Raw genomic sequence first — 23,372 nt, 5'->3', positions numbered from 1 at the left:
ACCCCTAAACAAGCAAGCTTTGCTTTTTCCCCAAAGAAAACAAGAAAAAATGGCCAGAAAAATAATAACCATTGTTACAGGATCTTTGGGGTGTCATTTTTCTGGCCAGAAACCCCTGTCTTTACCTGAGTTTTGCTGAGACCCACCGGGCTCATTTTGCCCACTCGACCTGGCAGGCTGCGCTCGGCTCACGCTACTGGCCTGGGTCCCACGCCTGCCAAAGGCAAGTCAGGTGTGGAATGGCAAGGGGTATGTGAGTGAGCATGGGGTCCGGCCACTGCACACAGTCAGACATGCTGGCTGCTGCAGCAGGGCAAGCAGCTCCAGGTGCTGGCACAGGTGCTCGCTCTCTGAGAGACTGTGGCCGGACCAGGCATACCACAAGCAGCTTCCACAGATGGCACCGGGAAATATGGCGGTGCCTGGAAGCTTGAAAACTCCAAGAACCAAAGGGCCCCAAAGAGGGAGTGACAGCCCTGGCTCAGGGAGCTCCCAGGTCTGGGCTTCCCGAAGGGTCACAACTCTTCTTTCCTTCTCTTCGCCCACAATGTGGCGAGCAAGGGGCATGTCTCAGCCCTGTTTGTGTTACAGCTCTTCAGCTTCACCATTCAGTGGGCCCCGAGTTCCTGTCCTGCAACCAGAAGAAAAGATCCGCAGACAAGTGGAGGAGCAAGACAAAGAGGAGCTTCACTGAGCAACAGAACAGCTCAGAGGAAACCTGCAGGGAGCAGCTCCTTTCCACAGCCTGGGTGTCTGGACAAGTGTTCAGCTCCTAGCAGAAACGGTAGCTCCTCTCTGCAGCTGGTCATCTCACTGTCTGCACAGCTCTCAGCAGAAAACAGGCCCTAAAGTGAGTGGCTCCTCTCTGCAGCTGGTCATCTCAACAACTGTTCAGCTCTGGGTAAGCCCAGGGCTTTTATGGGCCCAGAAGGGAGGAAGTATGTGCCCACTGGTCCATGGCCAGCCACAGGCAGGCCTGGAAAAGGCACCACAAGTTCCCACTCCAGTCTGTAAGACTGGCAGCCTGGCCCCAGCCTTCAGGCCCTCCTTAGCTTGAAGGTGGGGGCCTCACTGGGGACCTGCCCTCTTCCACCCAGGAACCTGTCTGCCTACTGCTGCTGTTCATGGAGCCCACGCTGTAGGTGCCAAGGGGCACCTGCAGGCCAGCGCCAAGCAGAGCTCGGCACCCCTCGGCTTCCTTTCTATACTTGTCAGTGCCCAAAGTCCGAAGGGGACTGAGGCAGCAGGGGGCTAGTGTGTTTGCACTGCCCTGAGCATGTGCACACCTGGCCAGGCTGCGACAGCACCTGGGCTCACCCCCAACTTTGCTCCAAGATCAGAGTGGGTGCCAACAGCAGGGAGAAGCCAGGCAGTGGGAGCAGACTCTTCTGAGCGTTCGAGGGCAGGGGGTCGGTCCTTCCTGGGCCCCCAAGAATGCAGGGATGTCTGAGTCCACAGCTGTGGATTGGGTGGCTGCAGCAGCACCCAGTGGCTCCCACCCAACTCAGAAGAGGCAAGGCTCCTGCTTGTCCCTGGCTCCTGCCGGTTCCATGGAGCGTGCAGCCCCACCCGTGCCACCTCCCTACTACAGCGGTGTGATGGCAGTAGCCACTCCAGATAGGCCACCACTGCCATCACTATTACTCCAAACTTGCTCCAATTTTTCGTAACAGATCTAGATTCCCTGAGTTTTGTAATATAAATGTGTGAGAATATTTTTAAAACAATGAGTAATGCATTCATCTGGTTGAAAATTCATACGAGTTCAAATGGGTTTAGAGTAAGTTTTCCTTTCATTCCTTCCTCCCTGAACCAACCAATACTTTTTATATCCTTCCAGAAGAACTTTATGCCTATACTAGAAAATAAATGTCCCATTTATAGCTCTTTATACACAAATGCTAAGGTATAATCACACACATCTGTACTTTCCCTAACAATGGATCTTGTAGTCAGTTTTAGTCCAGTAGTTCTCGCTAACATTTTGGTCTCTGGAAACCTTTACACTCCTAAAAACAACTCAAGATTCCAAAAAGCTTTTTGTTTATACGCAGGTTGTATCTATGAGTATTTACCATAATAAAAATTAAAACTAGGTTCTAAAAATACCTATTAATTCATTCTAAAATGACAATAACAAACTCATCACCATCTTATTTTTACGAAAAATAACTATTTACCAAAACAAAATTTAGTAAGAGGAGTGTCACTGTTTCTACATTTTTGCAAGTCTCTTTAGAGCCTAGCTTAATAGAAGACAGCTGGATTCTCATATCTGCTTCTGTGATGGAATCAGTTGTGATGTGTTATTTTCTGAAACAATCAATGAATTTGTTTTACTCTATTCCATTAAAAGCCACTGGTCTATCTTCTACTTTGAATGGATCTTTTCCATATACACTTTACAACATCACACATTGGTCATTTGGAAAATACTGATTCTCTGAGTTATGTAGATCTTCCCAATGTTGATTTCATTAGACACTATCAAAAAACTACATCTCTGATGAGACAGTATCAACACTTATCTCATCAGAAGTCTTTTTAAGCATTGGGAAGCTATCAAGGTCACAGTGGTAGATACAAATTTTCCAAAATTTTAATTTTCACTTCAAAGCTCAAATTTCATTATTGGCAACAAATACTATCAGTCATTTTCCTTGAAGTGACAATCTTAGTTCACTAATTTCTGAGAAAATGTCTGTCAAATGCCAAAGTCTAACCATAGTCTGTCAGCCATTCTTCAAGTGAAAATAGTGTTCTATGGGGAAAGGCAGGGTTAGTTCAAAATTCATACAATCACATAAGCACTTTTTCTCAAAACCGCCATTGTACTCTGGTATGTAGTGTCCCATTTCTTTACATAAAATATTTTTTAAAGTATAAAGTCACAATTTAATAAAATTAATAATTTTCTCTGTTTCATCTGGGACATTCTTAATGAAAACGGCTTCCTCCCCCCCACAAGCATGTGGAAATGAAGATTTCATGCTAAGGCACCAGTATCTATCCATCATTATTCATAGACCCCTCCGAAAGGCTTTTGGGGACCCTCCGAGGGCCTCAAAACACACACACTAAGAATATCTATTTCTGTAAGATGCTTGAATGTACTATTTATTTAATCAGATGTCATACTGATAGCTTGGTGCTAACCCTTTGTTACCACACTGTTGCACTGAGTAACTTCATATAGATGTTACAGACAATAATTTCAAAACAACTTTTAAATTAAAAAAGGTAGAACTAGATAATAGTCTTATGCATAAGTATATAAAAAATAATTTCAGTGTCTAGTTTAAATAGTCAAATACCACTGTGAAATACCACTAAAAATATATACATATACATACATGGTCCTAAGGTGAAAAATGCCGTACAGCAAGAAAGGAAAAGACAGATCTGATATACATACCACACCTTCACAGAAGGGAAGGGGAAAGAAAGCTTGTCATCGCTAATTTTCAAAGCTAAACAAGAAAGGTTGGTTGGTCAGTCACCCTAATCTGCTGTATATTAATAATTTTAGAAGCCTGTAATACCAGCTACTCGGGGGGCCGAGGCAGGAGAATCGCTTGAATCTGGGAGGCGGAGGTTGCGGTGAGCCAAGACGGCACCATTGCACTCCAGCCTGGGCAACAAGAGCGAAACTCCGTCTCAAAAAAAAAAAAAAAAAAAAGGAATTTCTTTCCAAATATACAAATACATCTGACACTCCATTCTCATTCTTGCTGTGCAGATATTTCCATATTAGAATAATATCCAAAAAATAGTGATATAGAAGGTAATGATCTGCAGGAGCTATTTAAGAGCTATTGCATATCAGACACTTCTCATATAAACTATAAGCATGGTTTTCAATTGAAAGCTACAATAAAGTCAACTGAGTCTAAGAAGATATTTCTCTTTTCACTTAGATCTTTTACTTCTCAAAGTTAACTGCTACTATCATTATATGAATTTTTTTCATGATTTATTTCTAAAATAAGACTTCCTTCATTTTCCAAATGCTATTTGGACTTAATAAACTGAATTAAATCTGGCTTCTGTGATCCTGGGTTCATTTAGCTTATCTACATGAAACAATCTGTATTGTAATCCTAGCTTTTAAAGTAACTAGCTAGGTGACACTGAGCAGCTATAAAAGGTTCAAGTATTACTAAATGGAGAAATATTCAAAGAAGCCAGATAAGGCTAGGCTGACTTCTCCCTTCCCCACACACTTTATCTCTATGTAACACACTTAGCAAACACTAACTTACTTACACTACTTACACCTATTCACTATTATTTTGGAAAGGAAACCTTTTTCCTTATCTTTTCTAACTTAAGTTACACAGTTCAGTCTCAAAGACAGTATATTTTAAAAAGAATACAATTCATAATTGTACTCTGTACACCATGATGATAAACAAATGCAAATAGCTATTATTTATGTGATTTTACTCTCCTGCTCATTTTCCAAGTTCCGGATGATGTTCCACCTGGAACAAATACCTGCCTCTAGTAATGTCAGTGGTAAAGCCAGCATATGTTTTTATAAGCAACTTATACCAAGTACCTTTTACTGGATCTCTATTTTGGGCTTGGTATTATGTTAAGTCCTATGAAGGCACATGAAAATGCAAACAAAATCCTTGCTTTCAAAGGAAGACAGTAAACTTATTAGAATCATGGTCCGAATGAGAGTCTCAAATGATCGAGGGTTAGGGCGTCTCCCTGGCAAATTCTTGGGTTTGCCACAACAACTGCTTTAAGTTCTAGCAGAGATGAGAAAAACAAATTTCCACATAATTTAGAAACATTTTCAGTAGAACACACGTGTAAAGGTCTATTTACCAGTTGCAATATTTATTTTATTTGAAACCTATGAAGAAAAGATATCAATTTTCTTATTATCTAAAATCTTACTTTAGCAAGGAACAAATAGAGTATGTGGGGGAGGAAAGTTTTCTTAGAATGCACTTTGTAGTACAAGAGATTTAGAAATTAAAACCTTTAAAATGCATAAAAAATTTCAAAAGACCATACACAAGATAACTAGTTGAGTTATGCTGCCACCCACTGGACAAAAAATAAATAGCAAAGCAATCATTGCTCTCATTTTAACCACTAAGGGATTTATTGGTAATCTGGCAGTTTATTGGCAATCTGGCAGTAAAGATTTTATATGCAAATTGGAGTCTATAAATAGTGAATCAAAGTTAAGTACTGTTGGCTGATTACGGTTTAGTTTCTATTAATTTCCATTATTAATTTATTTGACAGTCAACTTATTTTGCTTAAAACCAAGATATAGTTAGACATCAATATTACTCTAATTTCATTAAAATGGTTTAAATGTAATCAGTTAACTTACTTTTAATTAAAAGTTAAATATTTAAACTACTATAAATTCAACCTTATTTGAGATAAAAACTCTACTAAAAAAAAAATACAAAAAACTAGCCGGGCAAGGTGGCGGGCACCTGTAGTCCCAGCTACTCGGGAGGCTGAGGCAGGAGAATGGCGTGAACCCCGGAGGCAGAGCTTGCAGTGAGCTGAGATCCGGCCACTGCACTCCAGCCTGGGCGACAGAGCGAGACTCCATCTCAAAATAAATAAATAAATAAATAAAAATAAAAAACTACATTTCCCAGCACCTTTGTCTCTGTGGTCTCTCCTCAACAGGACCCTGAATGCAGGTTAGTAATATCTGCACTAATCCTCCCATTTGAATGTTACCATCCTGGCCTAGGAACCAAATCTCTGTGTCAACACTGTTTACTGGGGCTAACATACAGTGTGAGTTCCAAAGCACTGACAAAAGAACTGTTAATGGGTCACTGACTACAAAAGCACTATATCAAAATGTCAGAATATTTTTATTTGGTGAAAATATGATAACACATTAGCATATACAATAAATGTATCGACATTAATTGGGGAGAAAATGCCTCACAATTGTTTCAATGGATTCTGGATTCAGAAATACACATAGAAAAAAATGAAATGAGGAAGTGTCATTTAAGACAGTTTTAAAAGATTATATATCCATCTATCCATTACAGTAGTCCCCCACCTTATCCAGTTTCCCTTTCTGAGATTTAAGTTACCCAGTAAACCACAGTCTGAAAATATTAAACAGAAAACTCCAAAAACAAACAATTCTTTTTTTTTTCCTTGAGGCAGAGTTTCGCTCTTGTCGCCCAGGCTAGAGTGCAATGGTGTGATCTCGGCTCCGTGCAACCTCCGCCTCCCAGGTTCAAGCAATTCTCCTGTCTCAGCCTCCTAAGTAGCTGGGACTACAGGCGCCTGCCACCACACCCAGCTAATTTTGTATTTTTTTTTAGTAGAGGTGGGGTTTCTCCATGTTCCTCAGGCTGGTCTCAATCTCCCGACCTCAGGTAATCTGCCCGCCCTGGCCTCCCAAAGTGTTGGGATTACAGGTGTGAGCCACTGCACCTAGCCACAATTCTTAAGTTTTAAACTGCATGGTCTTCTGAGTAACGTGATGAAATCTTACACCATCCAGCTCCATCCCACCTGAAATATCTATCAGCACTTTGTCCAGCATATCCACACTGTTGACACTATCCATCTGTCAGTCCCTTAGCCATCTCAGTTATTAGTTCAACTGTCACGATTATCATAGCACATGCTCAAACAACCCTTACTTTACTTAATAATGACTCCAAAGAGCAAGAGAAATGATGTTGGCAATTCAGATACGCCAAAGAGAAGCCGTACGTGCTTCCTTTAAATGAAAAGGTGAAAGTTCTCAACTTCACGATAGGAGGAAGAACTCTACTCCAGAGGTAGGGCTTGGATATCAGGACCAAACGGAGGACAAGCTAAAAACAGGTCAGGGCAGAAGCACCTCCCCATAGGACATGCCCACCAGTGTGCCATGTCAGTTGAACACTGCCATGGCAACACCCAGAAGTTACCACCCCTTTCCATGGCAACAACCCAACCCAGAAGTTACCACCCTCCCCTTCGTTTTAGAAATTTCTACATGCTGCCCTTATTTTGCAATAGTTAAAAGTGGGTATGAGTGCAGAACTGCCTCTGAGCTGCTACTCTAGACACACTCTCCACGGGGTATCCCTGCTCCACAAGGAACAGTACCAGTCTGAAACTGTCTTCCTCTTTTTAATGCAGCATTTAGTCTTTAACATTTCATATAATAGACATGTTGAAGTTTTATTATCCTACTATTTTTCTATTTATCTCATATGTTCTCTGTACTTTTAAAAAATCCTTTCTTGATTTCTTTATTTTAAAATTATTCCATTTTTTTCCCCTCTATGTCTTGTTAACTATGTTTTTTTTACTACAGACTGCATCCTTGCCTTATCATAGTCTAAAAGAAAGTAGTGTTTTACCATTTCCCAGACAATGCAAGGGTTTCAGAACATTTTAAACCTTCACTTCCCCCTTCAACCTTACACACTGTTGTCACGAGTTTTGATTTTTTATACATATATTCTTACACCCTAGAAGACAGTATCATTATTACTGATCTACACTTGCATATTTGTGTTTTCCCTTCTTCATTCCTACATGAATCTTCCAATTTTCATCTGGAAACATTTTCTTTCTACCTGAAAAACACTTTTATTTCTTTAAGAAACTACTGGTGATGAATTCTCCCAATTCTTGCCTAAAAATGTACTTCACAATTTCGCCTGATTTGATGATCACCTCATCTCCTACTGTGACTAGTTATTTCGGATTAAGTGCCAGATTCTGCTTATGAAAAACTATAGAAACAATTTGATGCCCAGGATGATGGTCTCTCTCCAGAATTTACTTTTGCTACTAGTAAGCTTAATCGAGGCTGTAACAAATCAAGACCATCTTTTTTTTCTTTTTTTTTTATTGGAGATGGAGTCTCGCTCTGTCGCCCAGGCTGGAGTGCAGTGGCGTGATCTCAGCTCACTGCAACCTCCGCCTCCCGAGTTCAAGCAATTCTGTCTCAGCCTCCTGAGTAGCTGGGATTACAGGCGCCCACCACCACGACCAGCTAATTTTTTTGTATTTTTAGTAGAGACGGGGGTTTCACCATCTTGGCCAGGTTGGTCTTGAACTCCTGACCTTGTGACCCACCCACCTTGGCCTCCCAAAGTGCTAGGATTACAGGCATGAGCCACCATGCCTGGACAAATCAAGACCATCTTAATCCAATGCGGAATCAGGCTTTAGAGATTAAGAAGGCTAGTCTTTTTTTTTTTATTCTTGCCACTCCTGGGATGTGGTACTTCAGGTTTAATGGGCCTTACACTCCAATTTATTACCCAACCCCCACAAGTGAGTCAAAGCTCTATTAAACTTCTCAGCTCATTAGCCTCCTTTTCCAGAATAAATAGGTGACCCCAGTAGATAAATGGCTCAAATGTTAGGTTCCTCTCTCTGAGTTTCCTTCTCTCAGATCCTGGCGCTATAATTCACTTTTTTTGTTAGTTCTGTGGTCTAATTTTTGTAATTGCTCCAGCGGGGGGGACGGTCCACACCATCTAGTCTTAGCAATTTTATGTCCACTACCAGACCCAATAGAGTCATACTTAAATATGATACATTAGGGTTACCACTAGGAACCCCTGCAACCAATAAAACCACTCAGCTTTTTTACACTGACCAAAAAATCAGCTGTGCTTACTTAATTAAGGAAAGTAGTAAATAGTATTTTAGATTTTTGAACAAGAAAGTATGTCCATCAAATTAGGGTTTTTAGATTGTTCAGCCAAAAGAAGAGACTGCAGGAAGACAATCAATTAAAAGAATACTCCACTAGTGTGGGCATGAGCCAATGATAACGTGGAGGAGGAAGACAACAACGGGAATGAAAGAGGACAGAGCAAGAGATATTACAGTGTTCCATTCACCTTAAGTCTTCCATCCACCTTAAGCACCCAGAACTACGAGAGAAAAAGCTAAGAGGAATATGAAATATCAAGTCTCAGAAAGAAACTAATTTGAATGAAGAGGAATTTAGATTTAGACCTCAGTATGAGGTATCTATAAGATGAAATTCAAATCCAACAGGCAAGTGTAGGTCCTAGTCTGAGAGTCCTGGTCCGGGTCTCTCACCAAAAACATGGTAATTTCTAAACGTTTCCATACAATTTTCCAAAACTATTCAGAATATTGTTTACTGAATTGGTAAACCAATTTACTCTCTATAGTCACCTATTTCCATTCATTGATATAGGAAAATACCAGAACTGGAAATTTACATTTTGACGTTCTGGAGATACAGAAAAATAAAAATAAAAATAAAATTTCATTATCACATTTAAAGAAAGAACAGCCGGGAGTGGTGGCCCATGCCTGCAGGATGATCACTTGAGTCCAGAAGTTCAACACCAGCCTGGGCAACATGGTAAAACCCCACCTCTACAAGAAACACAAAAATTAGCCAGGCATGGAGGTGTATGCCTGTAGTCCCAGCTACTTGGGAGTGCTGAGGCCAGAGGATTATTTGAGCCCAGGAGGTCAAGGGGCTGCAGTGAGTCAGGATCACACCACTGCACTCCAGTCTAGGTAACAGACTGAGACACTGTCTCATAATTAAATAAATAAATAAGAAGAGGGGAGTTAGTAAGGACAAGAGAAGAGCATGGTTTAAAAACATTAAGGCAAAATATACTGTCACAATTTCAAATAATCCAGCAGTAAGTTAAAATGTATAGATATACACACAGTGAAATATAATAGTAAGGAGAATACTAAGGGGACTTAGCTATTTATTAGTTTAACAGCAACAACAACAACAAAAAACTTTTTAAAGTGCCTGAAGTAAAAATGTCATTATTTCCAAAATGAAAGAAATGTGTTTAAAAAAAAAAAAAAGAGGCAGCAAGTTAGATTATGCTGTCAGGTAAATTTACATTCAACAAGTTATTCTAAAATCTCTAAAAACCATGTTCTCTAGTTTTTAAGTCATCACTAAAAATAACTGGAGAATATGGGAACATTATTTTATATACTCTTCAATCTCCCCAACAGGATATGCCTTGGGATAAAAATAAATAAATCCCTCTGACATATAAACTATACAAACCCACAGCTATTTTAAGATGCCCTTGACTGAGGCTGACACCCTCTAGGTCCAAATCATTGATTTATCAACTCCAGCACTAAATTTCTGATTATCTGTCAAATGCAACTCCTCCCACACACTTGTTTTGCCTCATAACAACAATATTCCATTATGAAAACCAGAGCTGCAAACAAAATGCTCCATCCAAATAAAATGTTTCTGGCTCATAAAGCCTGGCACAGTCTCTTGATCTGTCCCCCATGAAAACTGCCTTAAGGTCTCTATAAAATAAAGATTACATCAGTCCACACACACCACACTGAACAAATAAATAAAATGCCTACAAATCTAAAGAGCATAGGAGTAGCGGTCATCTGAAGCTAATTATGCTACTCTTTCCATTAGCACAGCTCATATTTAGTTACTCAGCATTCAGCCAAAACACATTTGCTGAGTTGTAATTGTGGCAGACACTAAGGATAAAAAGACAAACAAGACAGAGTCCCTCCCCATCAAGGGAGGGCCTGTGAAGTAGTCAGATAGGGAAGCAGAAACAATAACACAATCACTGCCCTAATAGAGTTCTTATTGCTGAGATGCTATGGATCCACAGAAGAAATGCCAATAGTCTGTTCTGTTTAAAGAGGAGCGCAGGAGTTCCAGGAAGGCTTTACACAGATGGACACAAATGAGTTTAAGCCTGAGAAAAGAATGAAGCAGCATTTGCCAGGCAGGAAGCAGAAGAAAAAAATACCTTACACATTAGTGTAAAGAACTAGATATTGTAGTAAATCTACTTCCTTTTAATGTCGAGAAAATACCTTACACCTTAGTGTGAAGGAACGAGCTATTTTAGTAAATCTACTTCATTTCAGTGTCAAGAAAATGTGTAAGATGAAATATATATTAGCATGTTTAATAAAGAGGCAAACACACAAATACTGAGTGACAGAGCTGAAAACAGAGCCCCGGATCCCCATGTTTTAAACTACTCCCCACTGCTATTTAATAATGGTTACAAACTTTATAATCTTATAAAAGGAATCATTTTGAAGCTAGGCTTTTCATAAGACCATATTGCTGAACTCAAAGTGGGACATGTATTGATTCTAAAAACAATCTAAATTCCCTGGTTTTACATCATATATTACCCCTTTTAAAAACATTAACATCAGGCTGGGCACAGTGGTTCACACCTGTAATCCTAGCACTTTGGGAGGCCGAGGTTGGCAGATCGCTTGGGTCCCGGAATTTGAGACCAGCATGAGCAGTATGGCAAAACCCCATCTCTAAAGCAAGAAACACAAAGAATTTGCCAGGCATGCTGGCACACACCTGCATTGTCAGCTACGGGGGAAGCTGATCACCTGAGCCCAGGGAGGTCAAAGCTGCAGTAAGCCATGACTGTGCCACTGCACTCCAGCCCGGGAGACAGAGTGAGACTCCATCTCAAAAAAACTAAAAAAACACTAACATCAAAAGAAATATCACCCTGACTTATGTTTTAATCATTAATAAGAATCATCCCTATATTAAAATATAAAACTAAAAATTATTTGATTTCATAATAGGCTGTATTAGTAGGGTGAGGGAAAACAGACACTGTGATATACACAGAACTGATGGGAATGCAACTTGATACAACTTCTGTGAACCACAATATGGACTTAGTAAACGACATTACTTACAAGACTGACTATTCACTTCAGCACTGTTAGTAATAGCCAAAGACTGGAAGTAACCTAAATATTCATCAATCAAAAACTAGTTAAATTAAGGTATATCAATAAAGTAAGGCAGTTGAGATAAGCATTTACTTCAGTAAAACACTTGAGAAATGATGATGAACCTGACTAGGGTACTGGCAAGTGAACAGAAGTGGACAGAGTCCACAGCAAGACCAGAATTTCATAAATTGGATTCAGGTAGGAATTCAGGTAGATGGTAGAGTGAAGAATTAGAAAGCAAATCACTCAAAAGCTATAAAGCATAGATCTAGGGTTTCATCAACAATTTATACATAATGCCTAGGCACTAAATATATGTGTTAAATGAATAAAGATTTTATAGTTGGCGGCAAAAATATGAAGAAAGAAATTTATACTAACAACGAGAAAAGTGTACATTTGACTATGACAAAACACAGCTCTATCATTTGAAAAAGAAAACAAAATGCTACTTAGTACAACAACTGTTTGGGGGAGAAAAGACAAAAAAGACTAAACTATCTCAGACCACAAGTTGTGAAGAACAATATCCAAAGCCCAAAGCACAACCCAGCATATGCTATAAACTGTGGTTATTTCAGAACTGCTGGGGTGCTTCCTAATTGTGGTGTAGACCCTGGTAATCTATTGCTGAGTGACTTTTCTTTTTTTTTTTTTTGAGACGGAGTCTCACTCTGTCGCCAGGCTGGAATGCAGTGACGCAATCTCGGCTAACTGCGACCTCCGCCTCCTGGGTTCAAGTGATTCCCCTGCCTCAGCCTCCTGAGTAGCTGGGACTACAGGAGTGTGCAACCATGCCCGGCTAATTTTTTGTATTTTAGTAGAGATGGGGTTTCACCATGTTGGCCAGGATGGTCTCCATCTCCTGACTTTGTGATCCGCCCATCTCGGCCTCCCAAAGTGCTGGGATTGCTGAGCGATTTTTCTAGACATTGTTCTACTTCTATACCAAAAGCAAAGTGGGATCAAGCCCTGGTATAAAGATTATTTGGTTGGTGCAAAAGTAACGGAGGTTTCTGTCATTATTTTCAATGGCAAAAACCACAATTACTTTTGCACCGAGTAATACCTGATCTTCTAGCACTGAAGGTTTACTGAAGTGGGCAGGGGGAGGATCAAGCTAAGTGCTCCCTTAAACAGAAGATTTTCTGCAACCTCCCCCAGACTTTAGAGCTGAGATGATGCCTATTTACAGGAGGTTTATCAATAAAGTGTTTACTTCAGTTGTTCATATTGAAAGGCATTATAAATTAGTAGGCAAACCACTCTTCGAAGATGATAGTACGAGTTCCAAAAAAAGTTAAAACATACACATATTTTATATCATAAAAGTCACCAAATATTGACATTAACTGAAAAAAATAAGGTTTTAAATAAAAGAAATGTTGACATGGTAATCAATGGAATCAGTTAAGTTCTGAAATATATTTAATCCAAAGATTTCCACAATTTATACCAAATTTTCAAATTAATAATCTATTCCAAAAATTACGTGATTTGATCAACATTCATCTAGAAAACATTTATAAATTTATATCATAATCAAATTAACAAGCTTCCAAATGTGTATTAGACAAGCTAACGCAACCAGTCAGGAAAACCCAAGGAAGCAAAAATCAATACAATCAGTTCTTTACCTGCAGCTCCTTCGAGACTCTCTCTAAGTGATTAGTTATCTTTTTAATCAGATCACTATACATCTGTTCCGAGTGCTGCTGGCATACACATTTATACACACAACTGTAAAACAAACAAAAACCCCCACAAACCAAGTTAATCATAAAGCACTTAACTCAGACCAAGGTTAAACCCCACTTTTGATATACAGCCACAGATCCAATAATTTGCACCTTCATAAAGTAATCAATCACAACTTTTAAATAAAAAATTTATCCTCCCCCATCGGTGTTCGGATGGAAAAAGATAGTACCATCTGCTGTAAATATGCTCTTCTAAGTCATGTATTACACATTTAATCAGTACCAGATAATCTAATATTAGGTGAGAATCTAAGGTCTGAATATGATAACTATGTATAAACCAGGTTCTCTCTCTCTTTAAATGAATGTCAAAATAAGGAAGAGAGAGTGATTGATAATCAGTAAAGAGAGGTTTCTAACTCACGGAAGTGTTTGCAATACAACCTCTTTGTCCATCAGCTGTGTGGAACAACATACTTGCCACTTCCTCCTTTCACTGTGCTGATGTCATATCCCACCCCACTTCCTAATTTGCTGCTTCCATTTACCAGGAGCTGGGAAACAAAATAACCGAAGAGAGTTAGAACCGTGTGTCAATAAACACCAACAGATTAAGCTAAGGTCTCCCTTTGAGACTAGAACTACGATTTTTACGCCAGATACTTCGGTCGTTCTTGCTTTTATTGCTGACTTCCACAGGGTCTGCATTATGTATGGTGGAGGTGGCAGACTTACTCTGTCGTAATTTGAATACCACTTTTCAATCAAAAGTATAAACCAAACCCTCCAATCCGAAAGTGTGGAAAACATAAAACACTTACAAAGCCTCATCTTTCGTTTTCTGCATTACATATTTGTGTGCAGAATAATTCAAGTGCCCTGAACCTCGGTATACCCTTTCAAACCCAAGCAAATTAAATCTTCACTTACCTGTATATCTGTTCATAGGATATGGGGATATAGTCACCAGGACTCTGAGTTAAAAGCTGATCTATGGCACCATCCAATTTTGGCCAGTATGTGCTCTTATAATCTTCAATAGTTATAACATTCATTACTAAAAGTAAAAAGTAAAATAAATATTACTACGTGCCATATGTGCAGCAAACACAAATCACAGCCATTCTGCACTCTCAAATTCCTCTCACTTTTCTGATTTTACACTGACACTCTATCATCGGACTATCCTATTTCAATTAAAAACAAAAAAGGCAACCTGGTCAAGGATGTTAAGCAGCCATTAATCATGAGTTTAAGAGGAGTTAGTATGAACCTGTCCATCTTTAAAAATAACAACCCAACAAGCAATCATCACTGGTTTCCTTCTGGGTTTCCTGTAAGCCTCTGTCATCAGCGGAGCAGTCTCAAACATGCTCTGACCCTCAAATACACAGTCATTATGTGACAAAATGACCTATCAATGAACCACAGGAAAATTCAAAGAAACTGTGAACACCAACAATCAATCTTTGTAGACATCCTTGAGGAAATGTACCTAAGGACAGGACTATGAGGATTAAGGTCCAAATGCTGCAGTCACAAAGAGGTTGCTGGAAAGCTTGCTGAGATTTACGATACCACCAGCACCTCTTCATCATTACTACAGCTCCAACTCAGGCTGCTACTATCTTAAACTGGATAAGCCCAACAGAAAAGAAGTCAGTGAACTGGCACCCTGCACTGAGGCTTACTTCATTCCTACAGAGAGGCTCTTACTCCCACACTACAGGTTTCACAAAGCATTTGTACAGTGGATCCTAACAGCTTTGAAATCCAGGTAACAGTTGCTTCACGGCACTGAAATGTTAATATTTTAAAAAGAGCTACCAGAAGAACCTACCAATATTCTGTGTCATGAACCACAGTTACCTCAGGAGTAACAACAACGAGACCAGGTATTTCACTATTTTACCAGACTAGGAAGCAGAGTGGTTAAGTGACTCAAGAACACAAGACTCATCACTGTCAGAGATACCAGGTAAAACAAAGCCTTCCCAGCGTCTTTTTATCACATTATCGATTTCCACACCTTCGTCATCCAGGTTCCAGATTTTTTTGTATGTACCATCTATATCACTTTTGTTCAATACTTTCTTTAAATCAATTCACTTCTGTTATTTAGTTTTATTTCACAGGACATCTGAGGAATGAACTACTGAGGAATGTTCATAAAACAACATGGTATAATCTTAAATGCATTGTTTTAAGTCAAAGAAGCCAGACCCAAAGGGCTACATATTCTAAGAGTCCCACTTACATGATACTAATAAAGGCAAAACCACAGGGAGGAAAACAGATCAGTGGTCGACAGCGGCTGGAAGGTGGGGAGAAGGATTATCTATAAAGTAGTAGCATGAAGGAATTTTTATGGCAATTAACTGTTTTGCATGGAACTGTGGTGGGGGATACACCACCTCACGCATTTGTCAACACCAACAGAACTGTATATCAAATGACTATGTAAATTTTAAAAAAACCAACAAGGCTGTAGTGGTAAAGATGGAATGCAAAACACAACAAAATGAACCTAATTACAAATGAATCACATAACCCACACTGAAGGGAATGGGGAATAAAGGAGTGTTTTGACTAATGTAAAGCTAAAGACAAAAAGAATTGTACATGCATGTGCACAAACATACAGTAGGAAGAGGCCAGACCATGTAGGTCCTTATGGGCCATTGTAAAGACTTTGACTTTTACTCTAAGATGGAGGCCTCTCTGGAGGGTTTTGAGCAGAGGAGTGACATGATCTGGCTTAGGTTTTATATGGATCATTCCAGCAGCTGTGCTGAGAGTAAACTCAGTTTGGAGGCTGTGAGCTGATATGGGGTTGGGCCAGAAGGTGGCACTGAGGACAATAAGGAGAGGTCAGATTTTGAAGATATTTTAAAAATAGAGTCAACAAGATTCACTGATAGATTAGCTGTGAGATGTGAAAGCAAGGTCAACAGTGGCTCCTCCAAAGCTTTTCGCCTGAGCACCGAAGGATGGGGTTGTCATTTACTAAAAAGAGGAAGACTGCACAAAAAGCTTAGCTGTCCAGGGGGCATAGCAGATACTGTTGGTGCCCCACCCACCCATTTACCCCATCCATACCCTAAGGCTACTTCTCTCAGTGTTTTGTCCAGCTGCCAGAGCTTGCTCTGCTTGCAGAAGGAGCAGGTAAGAAATTGTGGGAGAATTAACAACCCCAAAGCAGCCTTCAACCAATGACTACTGAGGATTCAGTGTCATTACCCCAGTAGCTCCCTCTCCTTTTGGGTGAGATGACTCTCAGGCCCCTGTGCTACACTGACTCCCAGAGCTCCCCACTGGTACTAAACTCCAGCTGCCTGCAGTGGTGACTTTACCTTACTGGCTTCCTTACCTTCCCTGTCTCACTTCCCCAATCCCCCTAGAGCTGCTTCCCAGGGTCACCTTCTTGCACTTGATACTGAAAAGTGTTACACACTAGCTCTAGAATATGACCCTTTGTATTTATGTAATCCTTAGGATTCAAAAAAAACTGAAAGAGAAATTACATTCTCACTATGTGATTCCGAGTTAAGAGAATCCCTTATCAGTGTACCACCTAAACCACATGAAATACCTCTTTACACCAAAAGTTGAGAGTTGAAGCTTAGATAACATGCTCAAACAGAAAACTACAAGTAGTAATGCCAGTAATTAATATACCAATCTCCTGGGCTCCTAAAATGCTTAGTTCAATAAACCACATGCTATGGCTCCAGCTGGGAGCACTCCTACTTCTCAAGCACAGGCTTCCCACTTTCGCAAATCACCAAGTCAAAGATATGAAGAGGGGGGGAAAAAGAAACCAAAATGTAAAGTCCTGTAGTTCTAAGTACAAAATGGGGACTCACTACAGAAACAGTGACTGCTGATGCTTTTACATATCTTTGAAAAGAGACTTTAAAATCAAATTGAAAAAGGCATGTGTCACAGTAGAGAATCTAAAACCCTATTTCCACACATAAAAAAAAGCTGTTTCTATTTCCACACATATTATTATATACAATATACATCTATGTTACTTGAATAACTAACTAATAGAAAGCCAATTCAGTGACCTTACATGCTAGCTAACATAATTTCTTCCCAGGAAGCTTCTTCATAACAATCTGCAGTCAACACTTAAAATGACAATCCAGGAAACTTTAAGATATTTATTTACTTGCTTATCTCAACCCAACCCTTGGTTTAAAAAACAAAAACTCCTAGCTATTTGTTCAGTTTAACATCTGACACACACAGTCTCAGAGTGTGTGTAATCTTGAACTTAAAAACTAGATCCTTATGTTAGAGATATGTAATCACTTTCAACTTTGCCCATAGAAAAGTTTACACTGACCAAAAGAAAGAGTAGGCCAGGCGCACTGGCTCATGCCTGTAATCCCAGCAGTTTGGGAGGCCGAGCAGAGAGCAACGACTGAGCCCAGAAGTTCAAGACTGCACTGGGCAACATGGTGAGACCTCACCTCTACAAAAATTTAATTAAAAAAAAATTAGCTGAGCGTGGTGACGCATGCCTGTGGTCTCAGCTACTCGGGAGGCTGAGGTGGGAGGATCTTTCAAGCCCAAAGATCAAGGTTGCAGCAAGCCATGTTCACACCCCTGTACTCCAGTATGGGCAACAAAGCAAGACTGTCTCAAAAATGAAACAAAACACAAAAGAGTAGCCAAAATTCATGCTATGTATAGAAGACGGCTGATTTACTACTTTAAAATGGGAATGCTGAGATCAGAGCAGCATGACGAGATCTTAGGAGATCCGCAGGGCTGCCTATTTAGACAATACTTTTCAACTTTTTATTTCTTGATTTCTATAGTTCAGTATTAAGCCTGTATTAGAAAATACATAAGCAAAAGGAGGAAATAAAAATCACTCATAATCTCACCACCAGTATATTGTGGCTGTGCCAGTGTATTGTGCCAGTCTTTTCAATGTATATTATATGTGGCTAAAGAGTATATACAGACATCTAATGAGCTAAAGAATTCCTTGAATTTTACTTTTTATATAATTAACTAAACTCCTTTTCTGTATGTAATGAGCATTATCAGCAAGTAAGAGCCAAAATGGAAGTAAGAAACCGGCCGGGCGCAGTGGCTCAAGCCTGTAATCCCAGCACTTTGGGAGGCCGAGAAGGGCGGATCACGAGGTCAAGAGATCGAGACCATCCTGGCTAACACGGTGAAACCCCGTCTCTACTAAAAAAAAAAAAAACTAGCCGGGCGAGGTGGCGGGCGCCTGTAGTCCCAGCTACTCGGGAGGCTGAGGCAGGAGAATGGCGTACACCCGGGAGGCGGAGCTTGCAGTGAGCTGAGATCCGGCCACCGCACTCCAGCCTGGGCGACAGAGCAAGACTCCGTCTCAAAAAAAAAAAAAAAAAAAAAGTATGAAACCTAAACAAAATTAAGTTATCACTAAATTTCATCTAGGTTAGGTTTTCAGCTTGAAAATAATGAACTACTTTTTAAGCTATTTAAAGAAGGCACTACAGGCACAAATACCAATACCTACAAGAGCGATGCTAATAACATAAACAAGTAAAGCAGGCCTGGTGCAAGAGTAACAAAAGTGGTGAGGGCTTTATTGAACTGCAGAATGTGTGTTGCCCTCTAGAGGCATTGAAGTTCAAGAAATTTTAAAACACTTATTTAAAAAAATGTAAAACCATCATGCCACAAGGCTTAAACCTAGAAACACATATTTATAAGATAACAAGCTCACACAGTCTAAATTCCACTGAGAAAGCAGTTTAACTGACCTTTACTAAGATAAAATGAAACAAAGTCTAAAACACATGGAATAGCTGGAATCTTCATTCAGGAAATATTATCGGGTTGCTGATAAACAGGAAACCATTAGAGGTCTATAATTCATACCAGGCAGGAATAAATATGTTCAACTCTTACACTTTTTTAATCCAAATTAAGTTGACATATTATTTATTGTCAATCTCCCTCAAACTAGGCGTAAGCCCCATGAAGAAGGAATTCACTGCTAGAACCCTAACTCTAAACAGGATATGACACCTGGTAGGTACTCAATAACATCTGTAAAGCGAATTAACTTAGTGAGTCAAAATAAATGCTGAACAGAAAAACAGTGCAAGATATACTGCTTATTAGCTGTTTTGGAATTAAAGCTTAAATCACATGTGATTTCACACAGGCTAAAGCAAACCAGATTAGCCCTACTATACAATCCTGTTAAGGTTTTTTTGTTTGTTTTATAAGGGAAGAATAAATTAAGAAATTATAGTAAGCATTATGAATTCATACTTGGTCTACTGCAGAGACTGATCATTACTTTCTATCAGTGCTTCCAAAGTGTGAGATCCAGAGCAGCAGCAGCAGCATAACCTGGAAACTTGCTGCAAATGCAGATGGTCAGGCCCCAACACAGATCTGCTGAATCAGAAATTCTAGGGGTGGGTGGAACCCAGGAAGTTGTTTAACAAGCCCTCCAGATAATTCTTAACACCTGTTAAAGTCTAAAAAACACTCTAATGCTTCAGCAGCTCAGGACAGCCAGGGTTCACTTAGGTGTTCCTCTTTCCTCAATTGCTAATATATGGTTTGTCTGTTCTCAACAACTTGAAGAGTCAAATAAAGGTGTGAATATATCAAACAAAATGTTAAAAAGGTAGCTAGGAATTGTCTTCCTACCAAAGATTCACTAAAACTCTTCTCTTCCATATCCTTTCTCCCCACCAAAAGTCACCTTCATTTAGAATAGACTCTTTAAGAATGTAGTAATTGCAATTATAAAATAAATAAGCCAAATTTAAAAGGCTAAATTATGAATGACTTTTTAGATTAATTATAATTAACTGCAACTAGATAATCAGAATGGACAAGGAGAAAAGAGCCCTTTGTTACCTATTTAACTCCAGCTAGTTAATGTATGCTATCTAAAAGAAAAATATGACTTTTTGTCACTAGATTATGCTTATCTGTCAAAAACAATCCAATAAATCTGGCTGAATGTTCCAGCAAAATGTTCTGCTCCCTCCAGCACAGGGGGACGACTGAACTCTTCCAAGCGTTGGACTCAGAGCAGCTGAAGGCCAAGAACATAACCTGAGGAATGGAAGGGAAGCCCTTGTAGATAAAGGAGAGGAATGGTCATAAAAAGTGTAAGAAGTAAAAATCATACAGAAATATTTTTAAACAGAAAAAACTTTATCAGGATAAGAAAATATTTTTGTATAGTTGTACTGTGTTTATGTTTTAAGCTAAGTGTTATTACAGAGGAGCCAAAAAGTTTAAAACTTAAAAGGTTTATAAAGTAAAGAAGTTACAGGAAGCTAAGGTTGATTTATTATTTAATTTTTTTTTTTTTTTTTGAGACAGCGTCTGTCACTCTGTCGCCCAGGCTGGAATACAGTGGTGCAATCTCAGCTCACTGCAACCTCTGCCTCTGGGGCTCAAGTGATCCTCCCATCTCAACCTCCAGAGTAGCTGGGACTACAGGCAAATGCCACCACACCCAGCTAATTTCTGGTTTTTTTTTTTTTTGGTAGAGATGAGGTTTTGCCATATTCCCCAGGGGGGTCTCAAACTCCTGGGCTCAAGTGATCTGCCTGCCTCGGCCTCCCAAAGTGCTGGGATGACAGACGTGAGCCATAGCATTTGGCCAGAGCAATTTTTAAATAAATTTAGTAAAACCTAAGTGTACAGTGCTTTTTAAAAGTCTAGAGCAATATACAGAAAGGGCTTCACATTCACTCATGCCACTCACCCACACAACTTCCAGTCTTGCAAGCTCCAATCATGATAGGTGCCATATACAAGGGTACCATTTTTTTATCTTTTATACCATGCTTTTACTGTACCTTTTCTATGTTTAAATATACAAATACCATTATGTTACAGTTGCATACAGTACTCAGTACAGTAGCATGCTGTACATATCATACAGGTTTGTAGCCTAAAAGCGATAGGCTATATCCTATATAGCCTAAAGGTGTAGTGGGCTATACTACCTAGGTTTGTGTAAGTATACCCCATGATGTTCCCACAGTATGCAAAATCGCCTAACAAAACAATTCTTAGAATGTATCCCTGTTGTTAAGCAAAGCATAACTGTACTTTATCCTTTTCCTTATTAGGAGGGGAAAAAAAACCTGTACCATCTACTCAGGTATATTTTGATTTGCCAGTACAAGAGGGCAGCAATTGTTTCTAAAGTAAGTTAAAGCCTTTTAAAAGTTGTGTGCTTTAGGTATTTGTTTGGGAAATTTCTAAGCTTTAGGGTTTATGGTTTATATAATTCAATTTAAACACTATGGACAATTTAAAATGTCTACTGTGATCAAGAGTTAGTCATTTCTCAATGTATTGTTACATTCACGTAAACAGCCAGATGACACTGATGTCTTATTTTCATTTCATCTAAGTTCCCATTAACATACTCTTTAAGGGTTCTGTGCTCCCCACCCCATAACAAGACAACATTTTGGTCCAGATAAGCCTTGTAACATACAAGCTGTATAAAACCTTCTTTGCCTTGCTTCAAATGAAGTGCCTCGTCCCCCAAAACACTGTAAAACTTGTAGAGCAAACACACGGTTACCGTTTTACTGCTTAGAAATCTACACGATTTTCAATTAGAGGAAATGTAATAAAAGACTAGAAACTTCATCACTACTATCTAAAAAAAAAAAAAGCCTAGCTGTTGTAGCCTACCAGCAGATTGAGATCTATGTTCCTTTAGAATAGTTACTGTACAACACTGGTTCTACCATTACAACATCACATAGGAGCCTGTGACACAGTTCCTAAAATGGACATGTTACGACATACATACATATACAAAAAGTTCAAGAGCTATCAAGACATCCAGTTTGGCTCCAACTCCACCTAATCCAAAATCTCATAAAATTCAAAGTACTCAAAATTCAAAACAGAAAAGTATTTGCCCAACTGAGATTACATAGGTGTAAACTATGCTAATTGCAGGTTTACCACAGTTTTAAAATTTAATGGTGTCTTCCAAGATTTAAGTAAGCCAATCTCTCTTTGGCATTAAAAGCCCAGTAGAGTCTGAACCTTGAAGCAGTAGCCTGAGGCAGGTGCTGAGGTGGATATCAATGGTGGATAAACAAACCTTGCCCTGTAGGCCCCTGAAAAGGTCAGGACTTGAGGACAGAATACTATGAAAAGGCATTTTTGGAAATGGGTGGGAGATGCAGTAGAAAAGTCTGCAAACTGAACAGTAAAAAGAAAAGAGAAGTATTCTTCTGTGGAGAAACTGAGAGACAAAGGGTTAGCCCTCTGAGACCTAGAAACATGCGGGTCAGGACTGTGAGGGAGTGAGAAGCACAGAACTGGCAGATTAAGCAGAAGTCAGCATGAGAAATGCTCAAACATTTAGCCCCACTCCTTTCATTCCAGAATGCTATGTGCCAGGAAAAATATGCTTTACTTCCCCCTCCACCTATCCACTCTGCCATTCTCTCAGAGTGGAAGATCCTTCTCTAGAGAAACTAAACAGTCCCAGAGAAAAGACATTCACATACTAATATTTGGCAGTTCCTCAACAAAATAGCAGCTCTGCATTCAATCAGCCTAACATGAAGCCCAACACTTAAACCTGACAAGGCCCATTATAAACACAGAGCTAGCAATTATCTTTTTTCACTTTTAAATACGGATAGACAACTAAGAATCAGGAAAGATTTGTAGAAAGTCTCAGACAAGAGATCAAAACAAAATTTGAAAAGCTAAAAACAAAGATAATCCAGAGAATAGAACTTGTTTAAAAACTATAATTACTACATTCAGAAAGGTAAGATAAAAATTAAAAACCATGTCATAAAAAACAAGCCATCCAAGCGCTCTTTTTTTTTTTTTTTTGAGACGGAGTCTCGCTCTGTCACCCAAGCTGGAGTGCAGTGGGGCAATTTC

At 39.4% G+C, this 23,372-nt stretch overlaps 1 protein-coding gene across 1 annotated transcript in view; it reads right to left on the bottom strand.

Moving 5' to 3' along the window:
* The window catches only part of CACUL1 (CDK2-associated, cullin domain 1), a 68,011-nt gene that overhangs the window by 30,790 nt on the left and 13,849 nt on the right, over positions 1-23,372 (bottom strand). The window contains exons 2-3 of the mRNA XM_011927795.1: positions 14,382-14,508; positions 13,389-13,491 (exon numbers count right to left, since the gene is read on the bottom strand). Of these exons, the coding sequence (XP_011783185.1) occupies positions 13,389-13,491; positions 14,382-14,508 (230 nt within the window). The remainder of the gene's footprint in view (positions 1-13,388; positions 13,492-14,381; positions 14,509-23,372) is intronic.

Source organism: Colobus angolensis, unplaced genomic scaffold, assembly GCF_000951035.1.
Source record: "Colobus angolensis palliatus isolate OR3802 unplaced genomic scaffold, Cang.pa_1.0 Scaffold75, whole genome shotgun sequence".
Lineage (NCBI taxonomy): Eukaryota > Metazoa > Chordata > Mammalia > Primates > Cercopithecidae > Colobus > Colobus angolensis.
This window is presented reverse-complemented; position numbering and strand designations above follow the sequence as displayed.